The sequence below is a fragment of the Synchytrium microbalum genome, assembly GCF_006535985.1.
Source record: "Synchytrium microbalum strain JEL517 chromosome Unknown SmJEL517_scf0026, whole genome shotgun sequence".
Taxonomy (NCBI): Eukaryota; Fungi; Chytridiomycota; class Chytridiomycetes; order Synchytriales; family Synchytriaceae; genus Synchytrium; species Synchytrium microbalum.
In genome coordinates, this window is record NW_022158375.1 from 174088 (window position 1) to 189509 (window position 15422).

Genomic DNA, 15422 nt, shown 5'->3' on the forward strand with positions numbered 1-15422 from the left:
AAAACTTACGTGATTTCCATTCTACAGCTTGATTTACGCTTGGTGCACAACCTAGTGTTTTGCTGCAACTTTGGTCTGAAGCCTCGAAGCTCTGTAGGGAGGCAAGCAATGATGCTTTTCACTTGCTCAAATGCCCCATTTGATTAAAATTCTTCTCTCTTTTTGTACTAGCCTTTGCAATGGACACTCAAAAACGGGATAGAACGACATTGAACGACCAACCTGTCATTCAACATCCACTATCACGGACGGGTGCTCTGATCCGGAATGATGGACAGAGCAGTACTGCGAGTCGCCGCGACCCAGATGCCTCATCCGCAAGCTCAAAGGGCCAACATCAACAAAAGGCAAACAGCGATTTCTCCAACGACGATCTAGATTATGCAGATGATTCTACAGCTGATCAGTCTGCTGGAAACAATAATAATAGTGCTAGCAGAAGGAGAGAGAGACGTGCTAAACGGGCTCCGAGGAATCGCAGGGAAGCACCACGGGTCGATCATGCTGCTACTCCTGTCTTTCATCAGACACCAATCATTCTGGAACGACGTGTACCGGCTGCCACTGATGCCACTAGAACTATGTCTATACAGCCGCAACAACCACAGGTGCTACTGGTCGAGAGCCCCGACGTCACTCCAAACTACTCGATCGTCAGTCTCCCTCCATCTGATAGACCATCTGTTCCAGTGCCTGCTCAACCGTCTGCTCCCTCTGGTGCTGCTCAGCCTGAACAGGCACGGAGACCAGCTGCACCAACACCAGATATACTAGCATCGGCCATACTCAAACATGTACAAGCAACGACCAATATCAATATAACATCGCCACAGCAGCAACCGGCACCATCCAGCACAACCCATTTAATCGACGAATCATGGAATTGTATCATCCCAACAAAGCAACTAGCTGAAACACCGGGTTGCTTTATAATAGGGATCATAGGACGATCTCATAGAGTTGTATCAACGTTAATCCATTATTTTGTAAAGAACACACCTCCGCCTGCCGGAGCCAAACCTATCCGTGGCGTGTCATTTCACATCACGCCTGAACGAATGATTATATTAGGAGCCCAGCAGATACACACCTCTGCCAAAGTACAAGAGTCATCAAAGGACTTTCAGATTGCTCAATTCTTGTTTTCTGTATGTCATGTACTGGTTGTAGTAGGTGACTCGCTTATTGATACGGAAATGTGGGACTTTGTAAAACGAGTGGAAGTCATCATGTCTCGGGGACGTGCTAAAAGTAGCAACACTAGTAATGGTAGTGGTGCTAGTAATGGTACCGACCCAGCATTTGACGAAACAGAATTCAGACCCGAAGTAGTGTTTATCGCTCGCCGTGGCCAATTCCCAGAAGATTACTGGACTGCATGTGATCGATTAAATGCCATCTTTGGACGAGACTCTAGATTTAGGATACAAGGATCGAATCTTAATATGACCAAGTTTGTGAATAATAGCACCAACACCCGCATACATCCGAACATCTTCTTCTTACCAGATTCGAATCCACGATCGAGCTTCTTGGTGCCACCATCAGCAACATCAACAGAATTCACACCAACCTTCCACGAATTCCTGGACGGGACATTTAGTATTCCTGCAACCACACCAGTCCTGATACACGCATTACGTAGTCTTGTATTTGACGTACCACGATACATGTCCAACGGATCGGGAATGCTGCAAAAATGGTACCTCGTCTGTGAAAAGGATTGGGGCAAATCCAGCCAACGTGTCTGGGTAAACATCATTGCTGCATCATCGGCATCAGCAGATGTACGGCAGTCGTCTGTATCTGTGGAAGGTCCTGGTACTGTGTCGTCCAACTCTGGTGGTAATAGTCGAGGGCGTGATAATGAGAACAATAATAGTAGTGATAGACGACGTGATTTTGGGGATTCTTCTTCTTCGGGGAACAGGCAGCGACAAAATAGGAGGAATAGGGACGGTTAATGCTAATGCTTACATACATTGTATATATACGAATGCAAATATTGCAATATATAGATCTCATAAAATGCACCTGACATTGAGTTCGAAATGGACTATGAAGGATGAGGAGCCTCCAGCGGTCGCAGCCTCGGACATAGTTTGGACAGCAACAACTGGTTTTTAACAAAGGAAGGACATTGATAGGTGCAAATAATTTATTAGTAAAGAACTTATTCGACAACTACATATTTAATTCCTCTAATCTGGAGAATTGTTTCCAAACAGATCAGGTCAACACCGGCAAATTCGGACACTTTGATTTCGACACCTTCACCAGAATCATTTCCGTGAAAGCGTTTGGACAGACCGTGATACAAAGTTTTATAAGACTTTTCCACATCGTCGTATCTCACTTTTCGTTGCTCGGCAAGGGCCTTGAGGCGTTCTTTCAGCAACTTGTGTTGTTGTAATGCAACATTCAACTTGTTCTGCACACCGTGACCGACACGAGAGTCAAATTCGCCCTCGCTGGTAACGTACTCTAGTAGACCAAAGGAGGTGCAACAACAGTTGTTTTGAGAATTCAAAGCAGAGACAACAAACAGAGACGCCAAAAAATATTCACTTGTGCTTACCGATCGCCCCACGTAGATTTCTCATGTTTTTGGATTTTAGATATAAGTCGCGCATAGCTACAAGTTTGTAGTCCTTCTCCTAGTTTCAGGAGGCATTTCAGATGGGTTGGAAATGCTGTCCTGCACGTAGCAATCTCTCGAGATGTCTTACCTGGATTTGTAGAGATAAATGACGAATTTCAGTCATGGCAGCTTGCACTTGAGACATGGCGCTCTTTGCATCCTTTAAACAGTCATCTTTGGTCCTGGAGACTTCATCTTTGGTCCTTAAGACTTCCTCTTTAGCCTTCGCCAACTCCCACCCAGGGATTCTTTGGGACGAAAACAAAGGAAAACATTAGAAAACATTCGACAAACGATTTCAGTGGAGGATTGTCTGGCTTGTCGGTGGATAGTAGTTCTCCTTGCAACGAGACTCCTTGCAAGTCGTGGCCAAGACATCATGTTGCTTCTTTTGGGCTTTTTTGAAAGCGCAGGATGAAGGATGAAATGGCATACAACAAAATCACCTGTATTGAATATTCATCTAGTATTATTGGCGCAAAAAAATGCTTTTACTGTTTTGATGTTTTAATTAATGTCGATTGCACCTCCTTCGACGCGTCCAGCAGGCCCCAATACTCTTGTCCTTTTCGTGCACCAAACTTGACAATTTCAAAGGACAGCATGTCGTCTGGTCGTGGACCTTCGAAAGTGGTTTTTGGTAACATGGCTACAACAGTTTACTCATTGCATTTTCATTTGCTAACTCTCGTTCTCCCCTAGTTGGAAACATTCCATGCAAGTTTCTATTGACATTTTGGAACCTTGAATGAGAGCTCAATATCATGTACTCTATAGATGACTTTACAGAGCAACAACTAGTGGATATCTTCAAGGAAGTTGGCCATGTAGTCGGCTTCCGACTCTTGTTTGATCGAGACACGAATAAACCAAAGGGATTTGGATTTTGTCAATACCTCGGTATGGTCCTACCAAAGGCATGATATAATGCTCAAATACCATTCCATCTCATACATTGATATGCATCAAATCATTAGATTCAGAGACGGCTGCTAGTGCGGTACGAAATCTCAATGGCTATGAAGTTGGAGGACGGAAGCTGAGAGTCGATTTCGCTGATAGTGAAAAGGAGATGGAGGTAGCCTATCTTGCATGTATACTGCTACACCACGCGGAAACAGATGCTAAGCATCCCACAACAATCTTTTACTAGGTGGCAGGAGCAATACCGATGCAACCAATCGCAACTCCACCAGTCCCACAACAACCTTCTGCACCTGCCGCCGATGTCATTCAGAATCTAGTTGCTCAGACATCTCCCGCTGCTCTTGTGTCTATGCTTGCAGATCTCAAGGTATACCATGGGTCATACGTCGGGGTTTTTTGTCTCAGAACAACCAATTCTCAACAAAACATTTGCACGTTAGTTGATGGTCACTACACGACCAGATGACCTCAAGAAAGTATTTACAGCCAACCCTCAATTGACTTATGCCGTGTTTCAAGCCATGATTATGATGAATGTCGTTGATCAAACAGTTATTGGGGTGAGTGCCCAAAAAGTGGGACTAGCTCACCTGAATGTATGCTTTCAACTCAACTCACTTATGCTCGCCCTTCTTCATATCAATAGCAAGTACTTCAAGCTCAAATAGCACAACAATCACAAGCTATAGCTGCAGTCAATCCTATGGTAGCTGCCACCGTGACTGGTTATCCTCCTGCACTTCCTCCTCAGCCTGTAGCTATGCCATTAACAGCACCAGGTGTAGCACCACAACCACAAATGGATATGGCTGCTGCTACGGCGCTGGCCAAACAACAACAAGTAGGGACACTTTCATGGTTTTTGAAACAGCAAAAAGAAGCATGTAAGCTCAATATGCAAATTTGATATAGTTGCTGATGGAGATCCTGTCATTACGAGAGGATCAAATTGCCATATTACCACCGGACGAACGAGCACAAGTCATGGCTATAGTAGGTTTACTTGTGGAAAAAAAGGAACGGCTGTATGCTATCATTGACTGACGAAGTTTTTTTAGCGGAGCCAATATCAACAATACTTGCCATCATAGTGATTCAAATACCTTGATGTTGTGACATATTTTCGCATAGAAGGGCAGCTAGACACTTTGTAACAGCCTCTTTGAAACAATTGTTGAATACATTCCTTGCATGTCATTAAACCATTTCTTAAGAGTTGGACTAGTGCGTATTGTGTAGCCTTTCTATGATTGTGTTTTTGTACAAGGAGATGTATTTCCCAGAACTATGGCGAATGTATAATTGATCCACATTTATCGTTGTGGTTTACGAACTCCCTTCCCTTTTGTCTTGACTGGCTCTTTCGCTGATGGCGAAATAACGAACGGCTTTATCACCTTATCCCAGAGCTTCCATATCGCAAACAGCGGTATCTGTTGACCAAAACAAGAAATTCAGTTACGAAATACGATCAGCAAAAAAACGTTTGGAACGAAATCTGTATACTCACCACCCAAAGCAGATACCAAACCCAATCCGACAAACACGCACTCCCCACCAGCACAAACATACACACATAAATCACGTCAAAGTAATACGCGACCAGCGAATTCGTATCACTCAAATCAACGCCCGAGTCATTCGATAGCGATACGAGCTGTGTATACAGTCCAACTATTACAGCTTCGAGAATCACAAATCCGAGGATGTGGGAGAAGCGGAATGACGAGTACCGTATGAGGAAGCGGATTAGGATGTAGGCTAGTGCTGTGAGGAGTATGGCGTATAGGTGGTATTGCAGGGTCGTTGCGTTTTGGGAGGCGATTTTTTTGGAGGATGCGTTTGCCTGTGGTGAAGAGTGTACTGTTAGATCATACGTACAGAGGAAAGAAGTATGAACGGCCAAGGACTTGCCATTGTGTGCTTTTCTTTCTCTGCTTCTTCTATAGACGTAAAGCAAGATCTTGATCTATAAGTGCGCAATGTGAAATGCTGTAGCATCGCAACTTTCAAACCAAACCCAAAACGCGGAGCTGGTGCACTTCTATACGCGTTTATATGTTAATATTGCAGGTTTAATTATCTTACCTTTTTACATTCTAACGAGGAGACGTGAAACCCAAAGGCAATGGAACGTGAACAACACCCAGTACTTTCAAGGGTTTAGAAGTGTACTTCACGTTTTGAGATCAAGCTTTTATACAATTCAGTCCTCAAATGAGACATTTAAAAGACCATACGAGTATTACATCATCTGCAAGGTCTCTTAGTGCGGATGAATACCACCGTCAACCAAAACTACGAATTGTGTGTGCAAGTCAGCACTCTGGCTCAAACCCCCCAAGTTTTTCAATTTGTACAAGAAGGACACCACAATGCAACAATAAAAGCACTTACATGTCTGGTTTGTGATGTAGCCGTTTTGCAAAACAGCCACGGTTAGAGACGCACATTCGTCCAAAGTGCCAAACCTTCCCACAGGTATACGAGCCTTGAGATTGTTAACTTCATTCGAATTCGGATCTCCAAAGCTCATTCCTCCATCTATTAGAGCTATTCGATCCAAAATGGATTTCATCAGCAAGCGGTATAGCTAAGAACGACACTAGTCTTGATACCTGGAGCGATGATGTTGCAGGTTATTCCAAACTTGGCATGATTCGCAGCGACACTATGCATTAACCCAATCTGAGCCGCTTTTGATGAAGCGTAATGAGGTCCAACGACACCACCGGTGAAGGCAGCTACAGAAGACACCAGAACTATTCGACCAAATTTACGCGAAATCATTCCAGGTATTACTTTCTGCAAGATTGTGAATTGAGACGTGAGATTCACATTCATTACTTTGGTGAAAGTCTCGAGTTTGATGTCTAGGAGAGATTCCCGGAATCCAATGCCTGCATTCAAGACCAAGATGTCTATAGGACCTAATTGTGCCTCGGTTCTGGCAACAAGAGATACATTCTCATCTGGTTTTTCAATGTCCCCATCTAGTACTATAATTTTGGCGTTTGGAGCCTGTAAAAGTTTGTGGAAACAAATAAGCGATGTAATATTTGGTCGATAACACAGTGACAGTAGTACTGTAAACTGAGGACTGAAATGCTAACATATTTAAGACAGAGGTCTTTGACTTGTAGAGCAGTTTCCCGGTTTGAATTGTAGTGTATGGCAACATTACAACCTGCGATTGCCAGATGCACAGCGATTGCAGCACCTATTCCCCTGGACGAGCCTACATGGTAGAGGAGACACAGTCAATAAATGTGATATTGGTGGTACGATTATGAATATTACATCAAGGCGCCTCCACAATAATCATGCGATGGCAATTCCACGAAAAGGTATGGTACGCACTTCAAATTAATGCCCACAACTTACCAGTTACCAATGCGACCTTGGCATTCAATGCGTTGATAGTCGAAAGCGGGTTGATGATCTTGTTCATCGTGCTGCGAGTTTGTAGAACGGTTTGTAGGTTTAACGAGTTTCTTTGAGTTTGCAGAGTTTTAAAGGAGCAGCAAACATCTTGGCAGCCCACAAGAACAAGTTTTGGACGTACTTGTGAAATTCGTTCGCTTTATTCACGCGTATATTTGCGTGGATCTCCAGTGATAACCGTCTTGCAAGGTGAAAGTATTCTCGGAAGCTCACACCCAATCAACCCATTTTTCAGCAATCTTTTTTGAGAAGTGTCTTGATCATGACCCTACAGCAGTGAGCAGCTTGATAGCAAGGTCTACTGGATTCAAGTGGTCGAGAGCCGGCCTGGTAATATATAGCCTACTATGTCGGTCGCAATCCGCATTGACGGCATGCATTGCCAGTCGTGTGTGAACGCCGTAACGCTCGCTCTCAAACCTTTTCCGGGTGTTAAGAATATAGCTGTCTCGCTGCAAGACAACCGTGCCGATCTAATCTGTGATATGGGAATCGTCTCCATACCCGATGTTCTAGCTGCCATTGAAGATTGTGGATTTGAAAGTGCTCTCATGTCTGGAGAGGACAATACCAACAACACTGTTGCTGCACTGCCAATGTCAGAACCATTATTAGTAGATCCCACTCCTATATTTACTGCTTCCATACCACCACAACCAATACCGTCAAAGATGACTGATTCCACGTCAACCTTATTGATGACACCACAACCACCGATTACACCTATACTATCACTGCCTTCTCCAAATATAAAGTCGCCATCTAGCTCAACCTTTGCCAAGAGAGCTCATCTACAGGTTTTGGGTATGACTTGTGCCAGTTGCGTGGCCTCTATCGAAAAGCACTTGAAAACTACTCCTGGAGTGATATCGGCCCAAATAGCACTACTAGCCGAACGTGCTGAAGTTTTATACGACACTCGAATCACCTCTCCAGCAAACATAGCACAGGCAATAGAAGACATTGGATTTGATGCATCGGTGCTTCCAGACCAAGCTGTTGGAAGTGTCGACCTCAAAATATTTGGAATGACGTGTGCTTCTTGCTCGGGAACCATTGAACGAGAATTACGAGCCATGCATGGCATACGAGTCGCAAACGTCAACCTCCTCGGTCAGCAGGGACATTTCGAGTTTGATAAAAATAGGATAGGGATACGTGATATAGTAAATCGTATAGAGGATTTAGGATTTAATGCTTTGATGGCTGATTTGTCGTCAAATGCTCAAATCGAGTCACTGAATCGAACTCGAGAAATTCAGGAATGGAAGGTATCGTTTTGGAGGGCTCTTTCGTTAGCTCTTCCGGTGACTGCCATATCAATGGTCTTGCCCTTGTCGAATTGGGGCTGTGCTATGGTCAATGCTGTCGTGTTACCTGGTCTGACATGTGGTAATCTGCTACAAGGAGTCCTTACCATTCCAGTCCAGTTTGGTATTGGACGACGATTCTATATAGCTAGTACCAAGGCAATATCGCATGGTACAGCTACTATGGACGTCCTTATTGTCTTAGGAACTTCCTTGGCCTTCGTCTACTCGGTCATGGCTATATTTGACGCCATGTTCTTCTCACCATCCCATGCTAGCCCTGAAGTCTTTTTTGAGACGTGTACCACTCTGATTACCTTTGTAACGCTGGGACGATATTTAGAGAATCTGGCCAAGGGTAGAACTGGAACTGCCTTGTCAAAGTTGATCTCCTTGGCCCCAAGTACCGCTTGTTTATTAGAACCAACTACAAATAATAATGCTGCCGACGCTGTAAAGGACAGTAAAACCGATATGAAGCTATCCACACATGTCTCATATACCGAAAAGTCCATTCCAGTCGAATTCATAAAAGTAGGAGACTTGCTCAAAGTAGTACCAGGAGATCGCATTCCTGCAGACGGCATAGTAGAAACAGGTGCCAGTGATGTAGACGAGTCTCTGGTTACTGGTGAACCGATACCAATCCGAAAAAAGATTGGAGATGCTGTTATTGGTGGTACCGTCAACGGGTCAGGCACCTTTGCCATGAAAGCCTCACGAGTTGGTGCTGATACAGCCTTGTCACAGATCGTCAAACTGGTGAATGATGCACAAACTAGTAAAGCTCCCATCCAGTCTATGGCTGATGCTGTAGCCGGATATTTTGTGCCATCAGTCATACTGCTAGGCGGACTCACCTTCCTCATGTGGATGTGTATATTGGTTAACGTCGGTCAAGTTCCACCAGCCTTCCCCAAAGATTCCAATTATCTATATGTATGCTTGAATCTAGCTATATCCGTCATTGTCGTAGCATGCCCTTGTGCGCTTGGATTGGCTACTCCCACTGCAGTCATGGTTGGAACAGGAGTAGGTGCTCAACTAGGAATTCTCATAAAGGGCGCTGCGTCGCTTGAAATCGGGCATCGAGTCACGAAAATAGTATTTGACAAGACTGGGACTTTGACTGCTGGTAAAATGTCTGTCGTGAAGGCAGAATACTTCAAGACCAGAGTTACCAAAGGTGATGCTCATGCTACTCTGCAGTTGATTGGAGCTGCTGAAGTCGGATCTGAACATCCTCTCGGACGAGCTATATCGAAATATGGGCTAGTGACGTTAAATCAGCAAGCATATAGTAACCAAGTCACTGAATTCGAAGCTGTAGGAGGATCAGGTGTAACTTGTCACATAGCTGGCCATACCGTCTTGATTGGCAACACTGATTGGATGAAAAAGCACGGAGTAGCCGTTAGCCATGAAGTCGCTGCAGTACGAGAATCTCTCGAATCACTTGGACACACTGTAGTCCTTGGTGCCATTGACGATGAACTAGCATGTCTACTCGGTCTCGCCGACTCTATAAAACCCGAAGCAGTAACAGCCATAAACGCACTCCGCAAAATCGGTGTCAAAGTAGCCATGGTAACTGGAGATCAAGAGCTGACTGCCAGAGCCGTCGCACGTCAAATCGGTATAACGGAAGTACATGCTGGAATATCACCTGCTGGTAAAAAGCACCTGATTACAGAATTCCAAAAGACGGATGTGGTTGCCATGGTTGGTGATGGTGTCAATGATAGTGCTTCGATAGCGCAGTCTGATATGGGGATTGCTGTGTTTGGAGGCACTGATGTGGCTGTTGAGGCTGCTAATGTGGTCTTGATGAGACCGGATTTGACTGATGTTGTTACTGCCTTGGATTTATCACGAGTCATATTTCAAAGGATTCGATTGAATTTCTTTTGGGCGACCATCTAGTAAGTATTGTCGTGTGCATTGTATAGTTGGATAGCGTTGGAAGCCAAGTCGGGTTCAGATGATTCCATTGTATCATTATAGTTACACTTTTTTGGTGTATCTGTATTAACATTCCAATCTCACTTTCTTAGCAATGCCATTATGATTCCACTAGCCATGGGTGCATTCGCTCCTTGGGGATTCATCCTACATCCAATGTTGGCTGGTATGTACTTCCGCACAAAAAAGCACAAAGTATGATCTATGCACACGACTGACCGTCAAAATTTCCAGGAATGGCCATGTCACTCTCCTCCGTATCCGTAGTAGTATCCTCCCTCCTTCTAAAATCATACAAAAAACCAACCCTCGACACCACCGAATCAAAAACCGACCAATATCAACCAAAACAACCATCAACACCACGTAAAGTCCTCAAAGTGCTCAATTCTGCGTTGAATGTAGTGCACGTTGTGGGATTGAAGACTGCAGTTGCTAATGCATCGTCTGCTTCTGCTGGATATCGCCTTGTGCACGATGATGAAGAGGAGGACGAGTATGAGATGGTTATTAATCGTGCTGTTTAAAAGGAAACACATATCATATGAACAAACGCAACAATATTATTAAGTTAGTTAGTAGTGTATCCAAAGTGTAACAGTCATATTAAACAAACACAGTTTATAGACAGCAACATAGTCGAAGGATAGAGGACGGCAGTTTTTGCATGACGTTTTATATTGAAAGATACTATAAACATGCGACAATACAATTCTATAGATGTTATGCCCTTCTACGACCACCACGATTTGATCGTTCTCCAGCAGCACTACCACCACGTCCATCACTGCTTCCAGCATTACTACCTGTCTTATCTCCAACTTGATCAAATACCGATGGTACATAATTTGACGCCGTCTGCTGTTGCTGTGGTTGTGATGGCGCTGGCTGTACACCACCACTAGAAGTAATCGACCCATCCTTTTTCGTCACGACAATTTTCAATCTGGTAGTCGCTGCAGCTGCTGGTGCTGCAACTACATTCGACGAAGACACATTCTCAGAAGCAGCCTGAGGCGGCAATGGTTGAGAAACTGGTGGTGCACTATTATTAGATGCGGCTAAAGCAGCAGCTAAAGCCTCACGAGCCTTTTCCCGTCTCTGTAATTCTCGGTCACGTAATTCGCGTTCCTTGGCACGTGGATTTATAGGTTCTGTTTTTATAGGCTCGGATGATGATGGTATAGCGATATTTGTAGGTGGATTTTGTGGTGGGATAGGCTGAGTAGGTATTGGAGGTTGTTGTTGTTGCTGTGGTGGCATCGATTTAGATACTGGTTGTTGAGGCTTTACGGGCTGTGCGGTTTGTTGCAATATTGGTTGTAATGGTACCGGTGCTGCAGCGGATGGAGGTGGTAATGGGGGAAACGACTTGTTGTTGTTTTGCTCTATGGAAAGTGATTTTGAGGCATATATGGCTTTGGTAGGTTGTGCGGCTGATGCTTCTTTGCCACCAGCATCTTTCTTCTTCTTGTTTCGTTCACGCCGTGACGGTTTAGAACCTGATTTATTATCATCTACATTCGATGTTGGTGCGGCAGGACTAGATGCTCCAGCCTGTTGACGTGTATTCCTTTCCTTTTTAGTATTCTGTTCCTTTTTCGGCTGTTGCTGCTGTGGCTGTTGAATACGTTTAGGCTGCGCGTCTTGTCGAGATTTACCCTTTTTACTCTTGGCATCTTGAGCAGCCTTTTTATTTCTCAGTTCGTCTAATAAAGGTGTGCTCTTTGGATCTTGACGTGATGGGGATGAGACGGATGGTTTGGATGGTAGTTCTGGAGTTGTTTCTTCACCGAGGTAGTCACCGCCCTTTTCCAGCCTTTCCAGGAATGCTTTATAGTCTGAGTCTGCGTATCGAAAAATTGGTTGAGATATCGAGTGAAGAAATAAAGGAGAATTGATTCAGGTAACAATCCTACAGGTAATAATCCTACCATCAGAAATAGTCGCAATCCTTGAGTCAACCTTGACTTTACGTTTTGGACATTGTTGAGAAGGAGCAAATTCGATATGTATTCTGGTTTCGTTTCCTTAACAAATGTAAAAATATCAGCCTTCAATGCAACTTGATCCACCAACATGTAAACCCCATACCTTTAGCGTCAGCGAAAACATGTCCTTCAAATCCACGATGAAACTCTAATAATGACGGTACGTCCTTGAAATGTATATAAGCTCTAGAATATACGTTTTCCTTTGCAGCACTATTAGAATTGTTGTGAGCTGTTTAAAAGTCGAGGTTTCATGTTAATGTTCACGATGTGACAACCTTTTAGCTTGCTTGCCAGAACAGTAATAGTACGAATCGGTCATTTCCAGCCACGGATTTATGGAGGATCGAAATATTTCTTCAGGTAGATTCGGAGGGAGCCGTCTCAGGACTATCTTCAACTTTGCATCGTCGTCAGTGTTGCTAGCCTTCTTTTTGGCCGCTATAAGCAAGTGCTCGTGTTAATATTGGTATAGGAAATCACTTCTATGAATTTGATTTGGCAGAACTTGCCTTCATTCTCTTGATCTGCCATCTTCTGGTTGAACTGGTAGGTTGATGACGGACGCAATGTGATCCAGAAGCGGAACCAAAATTATCATTAACGCGAGAGTTCGTGTATTTTGCTCAAATATTTGCTACTTCTTTACAACAGTGGCTTCTAAGGCCGATTTCAGTATATTGATCAAAGTTGGCATTCATTTACAGCAGTTCTAATCCTCCAAAAGATCTACAGGAAGTTTGCCCGTCGATCTCACTACACCAAAGAGGGTGCGTCTGTGTTGAGGTGGGACTGTGGTTGAGAAAACACGTCAATGAAAATCCTTACAAGAAAGTATCAACAGTCCTTACCACCACGACAAGAAGTCAATGCCAAGTCTCGCACACCAGTCTCTGCTACTTTGAGCACTCCAGCTGGAGTAATCGGCGTCGATTCTAGCAGTAGCTCTTGCAGGTCTTCACAGTTACAGATATACCCAATTCCTACATCCCCGACCTTCGTCTTGGATATATTCAGAAACCGAAGACGAGATCCAGGTCTCTTCATAGCACCTTCGTGTTCATACAATCCGGGCTGTGACAAGACCTCAAAGGTAGCATCCGTTACTCCCGTATCGCTCACGTCGAGATTCTCTAGATTGAGCGCTGTGGTAAAGACTGATTGCAGATTGTTGATACGTGTGCACGAGAACAGCGATAGTCTGGTAAGGTGCGGCAATAGTAAGGCAAGCGGGTTTAATATTTGAGGCGTCAGTTCCTATTTTGAATGGATGGTAATTTAGTCAGGTGAATTGAGTCAGTGATTGAGTCAGTTGCATGACTACGGTAGAATCAATAAAACTTACAGGCGTTCCACCAATGATGAAGGTCTCTACACGTGGACCTGCAGGTCTTCCAAGGAATGTTTTCATGGAGCTAAAAAAGTCTTTTGGTAGTTCTGCTGGTCCCTTCTTTCTCGAAGTCAAATGACTTAAATTGAGCTTGGTCATGTTGACAAAAAGGTGTAGGGGAGCTAATTTCTGTGACCACAAAGTGAGCATTTACCAGACAATGATTGCTTATCAACAAACTTACGCGACATATAGTAGACATCATATCCAGAGCTTCTAACGTGCCTCCAAATTTCTTGGCAACAGCATCAAGTGACGCGCTCCCAAAGTCAGTGTTACAGACTTTGAGTCGTTGTAAAGGAGCCACCATTTCAAGTTCATTTATTACTGTCGAGATGACCTTGTCGGTTCCCAAGGGCGTATTACCAAGTTTGAGTACAGCTAATTTGGGTAGAGCTAATACCTCCTTTAAATCTTGCATGGTGGCAGCTGTAAATGATAGATTCAGACGAGTGAGATTCTCATATTGTGACAAGGTCTCTAAAACAGTGGCTCCAAGATTGGAATGGCCACGAGCATCTAGCGATACTAGCTGCGGCATTAACCTGACTATTTCAGCTCCCTTTGGTGAATTTGCCGGGTCGTTTATGTTTAGTTCTCTGACATTCTCACAAATATCACGATGCCTTTTCAGCAGGGTTAGAATGTCGCTCTGATTTGCCCAAATGGACAGGTCCAGAGATGTTGGTTCACAATACATGATGAATAGCTTGTACACATTGTCAGCTGCAAGAGTTGGTTTGCTCTGAGCGACGAGATTAGCTAGTATTGTTATCAATTGTTCAGGAATGAGTTGGTATCTACGATTGTCGGCAAGAGTTGAGAAATATGCTTCGATGTTTGCAGCCATTGCCTATGGTAAAATTCATGTTGGTCTCGTTCTTGCAAGCGAATTGAAGTGCGAGATGTCAATAACCTCAAGACAGATCCTGGTTAGCGATCGGAGGCCTATTTCAGTAACATTCCTCGCAGCTGCATAACGAGATGCTCGACTCTGGAACAAAGAAATTCGATGAGCTTACATCACTAAAACCACAAACCAAGTCCCTGATGGCAACAGATCAACACAATATTGCATACGGGCAATTGGAAGAGCCACTTACTTCTGAGTAAAGAGAGTATTCGACTTTCCGCGAGGCTTCCTCGGTTCCTCCAAAATTCGTAAAGGCGATTACATTGCTGCTGCCTCCCTTTTTGCTCGATTTCTTAGCAGCAGTCTTCTTGCTGGAACTTGGCGATGACATGTTAGGTCAAGTATATAACGTGGCTCTGATTGATCTGATGACCTGCCAGGATATAGCTCTATTGTCAAAACAGCAGCTTACTGGTAGTTACCAAAAGTTGGACGACTAGCAACGAGTGTACAGAGACGAGAACCTAAATTTGGGTGCGCGTGGATTTGTGTATAATTGAAAGTGTATCTGAAACTCCTTTCGCCTCTAGCCTTTGGTACTCTGCTTATCGCGATAACCACGTAAAATGTTGTGTTTGGTAGCAGACGCAAATTAACGCCACCCAAAAGATTCAAAGTAAGTGATATGTGCAATTTATGGTTTATTGTTGGTTGATAAAGTGCTAAATCAACTGTTTGTTTGCAATTGTGTATAGTTGATCATAATACGAGTTCTCCTACAGGGATTTGCTGTTTTATGGTTTTTTCTACTACTCTTCACCAAGAGTCTGGTTTTATAACCTTTACTGGTAGATTCCAATTCGATAATAAAAGGAACTGAGAGCACGTGTTGTGGTGGTGTTTA

The 15422-nt window shown here is 43.9% G+C and overlaps 5 protein-coding genes across 5 annotated transcripts; 3 read left to right on the forward strand and 2 right to left on the reverse strand.

The window, feature by feature from the left end:
* Positions 1-179: 179 nt before the first annotated feature.
* On the forward strand, positions 180-1964 carry SmJEL517_g04143 (uncharacterized protein; the record flags this gene model as incomplete). The annotated part of the gene is made up of 1 exon (XM_031170071.1): positions 180-1964. The coding sequence occupies one exon, from the start codon at positions 180-182 to the stop codon at positions 1962-1964; it is 1785 nt and encodes a 594-aa protein (XP_031023976.1).
* A 1441-nt stretch (positions 1965-3405) lies between these two features.
* Positions 3406-4659, forward strand: SmJEL517_g04144 (uncharacterized protein; the record flags this gene model as incomplete). The annotated part of the gene is made up of 7 exons (XM_031170072.1): positions 3406-3541; positions 3619-3719; positions 3795-3935; positions 4009-4128; positions 4215-4409; positions 4481-4561; positions 4627-4659. The coding sequence occupies 7 exons, from the start codon at positions 3406-3408 to the stop codon at positions 4657-4659; spliced, it is 807 nt and encodes a 268-aa protein (XP_031023973.1).
* A 222-nt stretch (positions 4660-4881) lies between these two features.
* Positions 4882-7019, reverse strand: SmJEL517_g04145 (uncharacterized protein; the record flags this gene model as incomplete). The annotated part of the gene is made up of 6 exons (XM_031170073.1): positions 4882-5001; positions 5079-5414; positions 6048-6121; positions 6187-6589; positions 6682-6806; positions 6953-7019. The coding sequence occupies 6 exons, from the start codon at positions 7017-7019 to the stop codon at positions 4882-4884; spliced, it is 1125 nt and encodes a 374-aa protein (XP_031023974.1).
* A 340-nt stretch (positions 7020-7359) lies between these two features.
* On the forward strand, positions 7360-10811 carry SmJEL517_g04146 (uncharacterized protein; the record flags this gene model as incomplete). Its single annotated transcript, XM_031170074.1, has 3 exons — positions 7360-10244; positions 10377-10450; positions 10519-10811. The coding sequence occupies 3 exons, from the start codon at positions 7360-7362 to the stop codon at positions 10809-10811; spliced, it is 3252 nt and encodes a 1083-aa protein (XP_031023971.1).
* A 196-nt stretch (positions 10812-11007) lies between these two features.
* Positions 11008-14909, reverse strand: SmJEL517_g04147 (uncharacterized protein; the record flags this gene model as incomplete). The annotated part of the gene is made up of 9 exons (XM_031170075.1): positions 11008-12131; positions 12219-12314; positions 12379-12488; positions 12554-12716; positions 13127-13532; positions 13621-13794; positions 13850-14518; positions 14582-14659; positions 14769-14909. The coding sequence occupies 9 exons, from the start codon at positions 14907-14909 to the stop codon at positions 11008-11010; spliced, it is 2961 nt and encodes a 986-aa protein (XP_031023972.1).
* Positions 14910-15422: the final 513 nt, after the last annotated feature.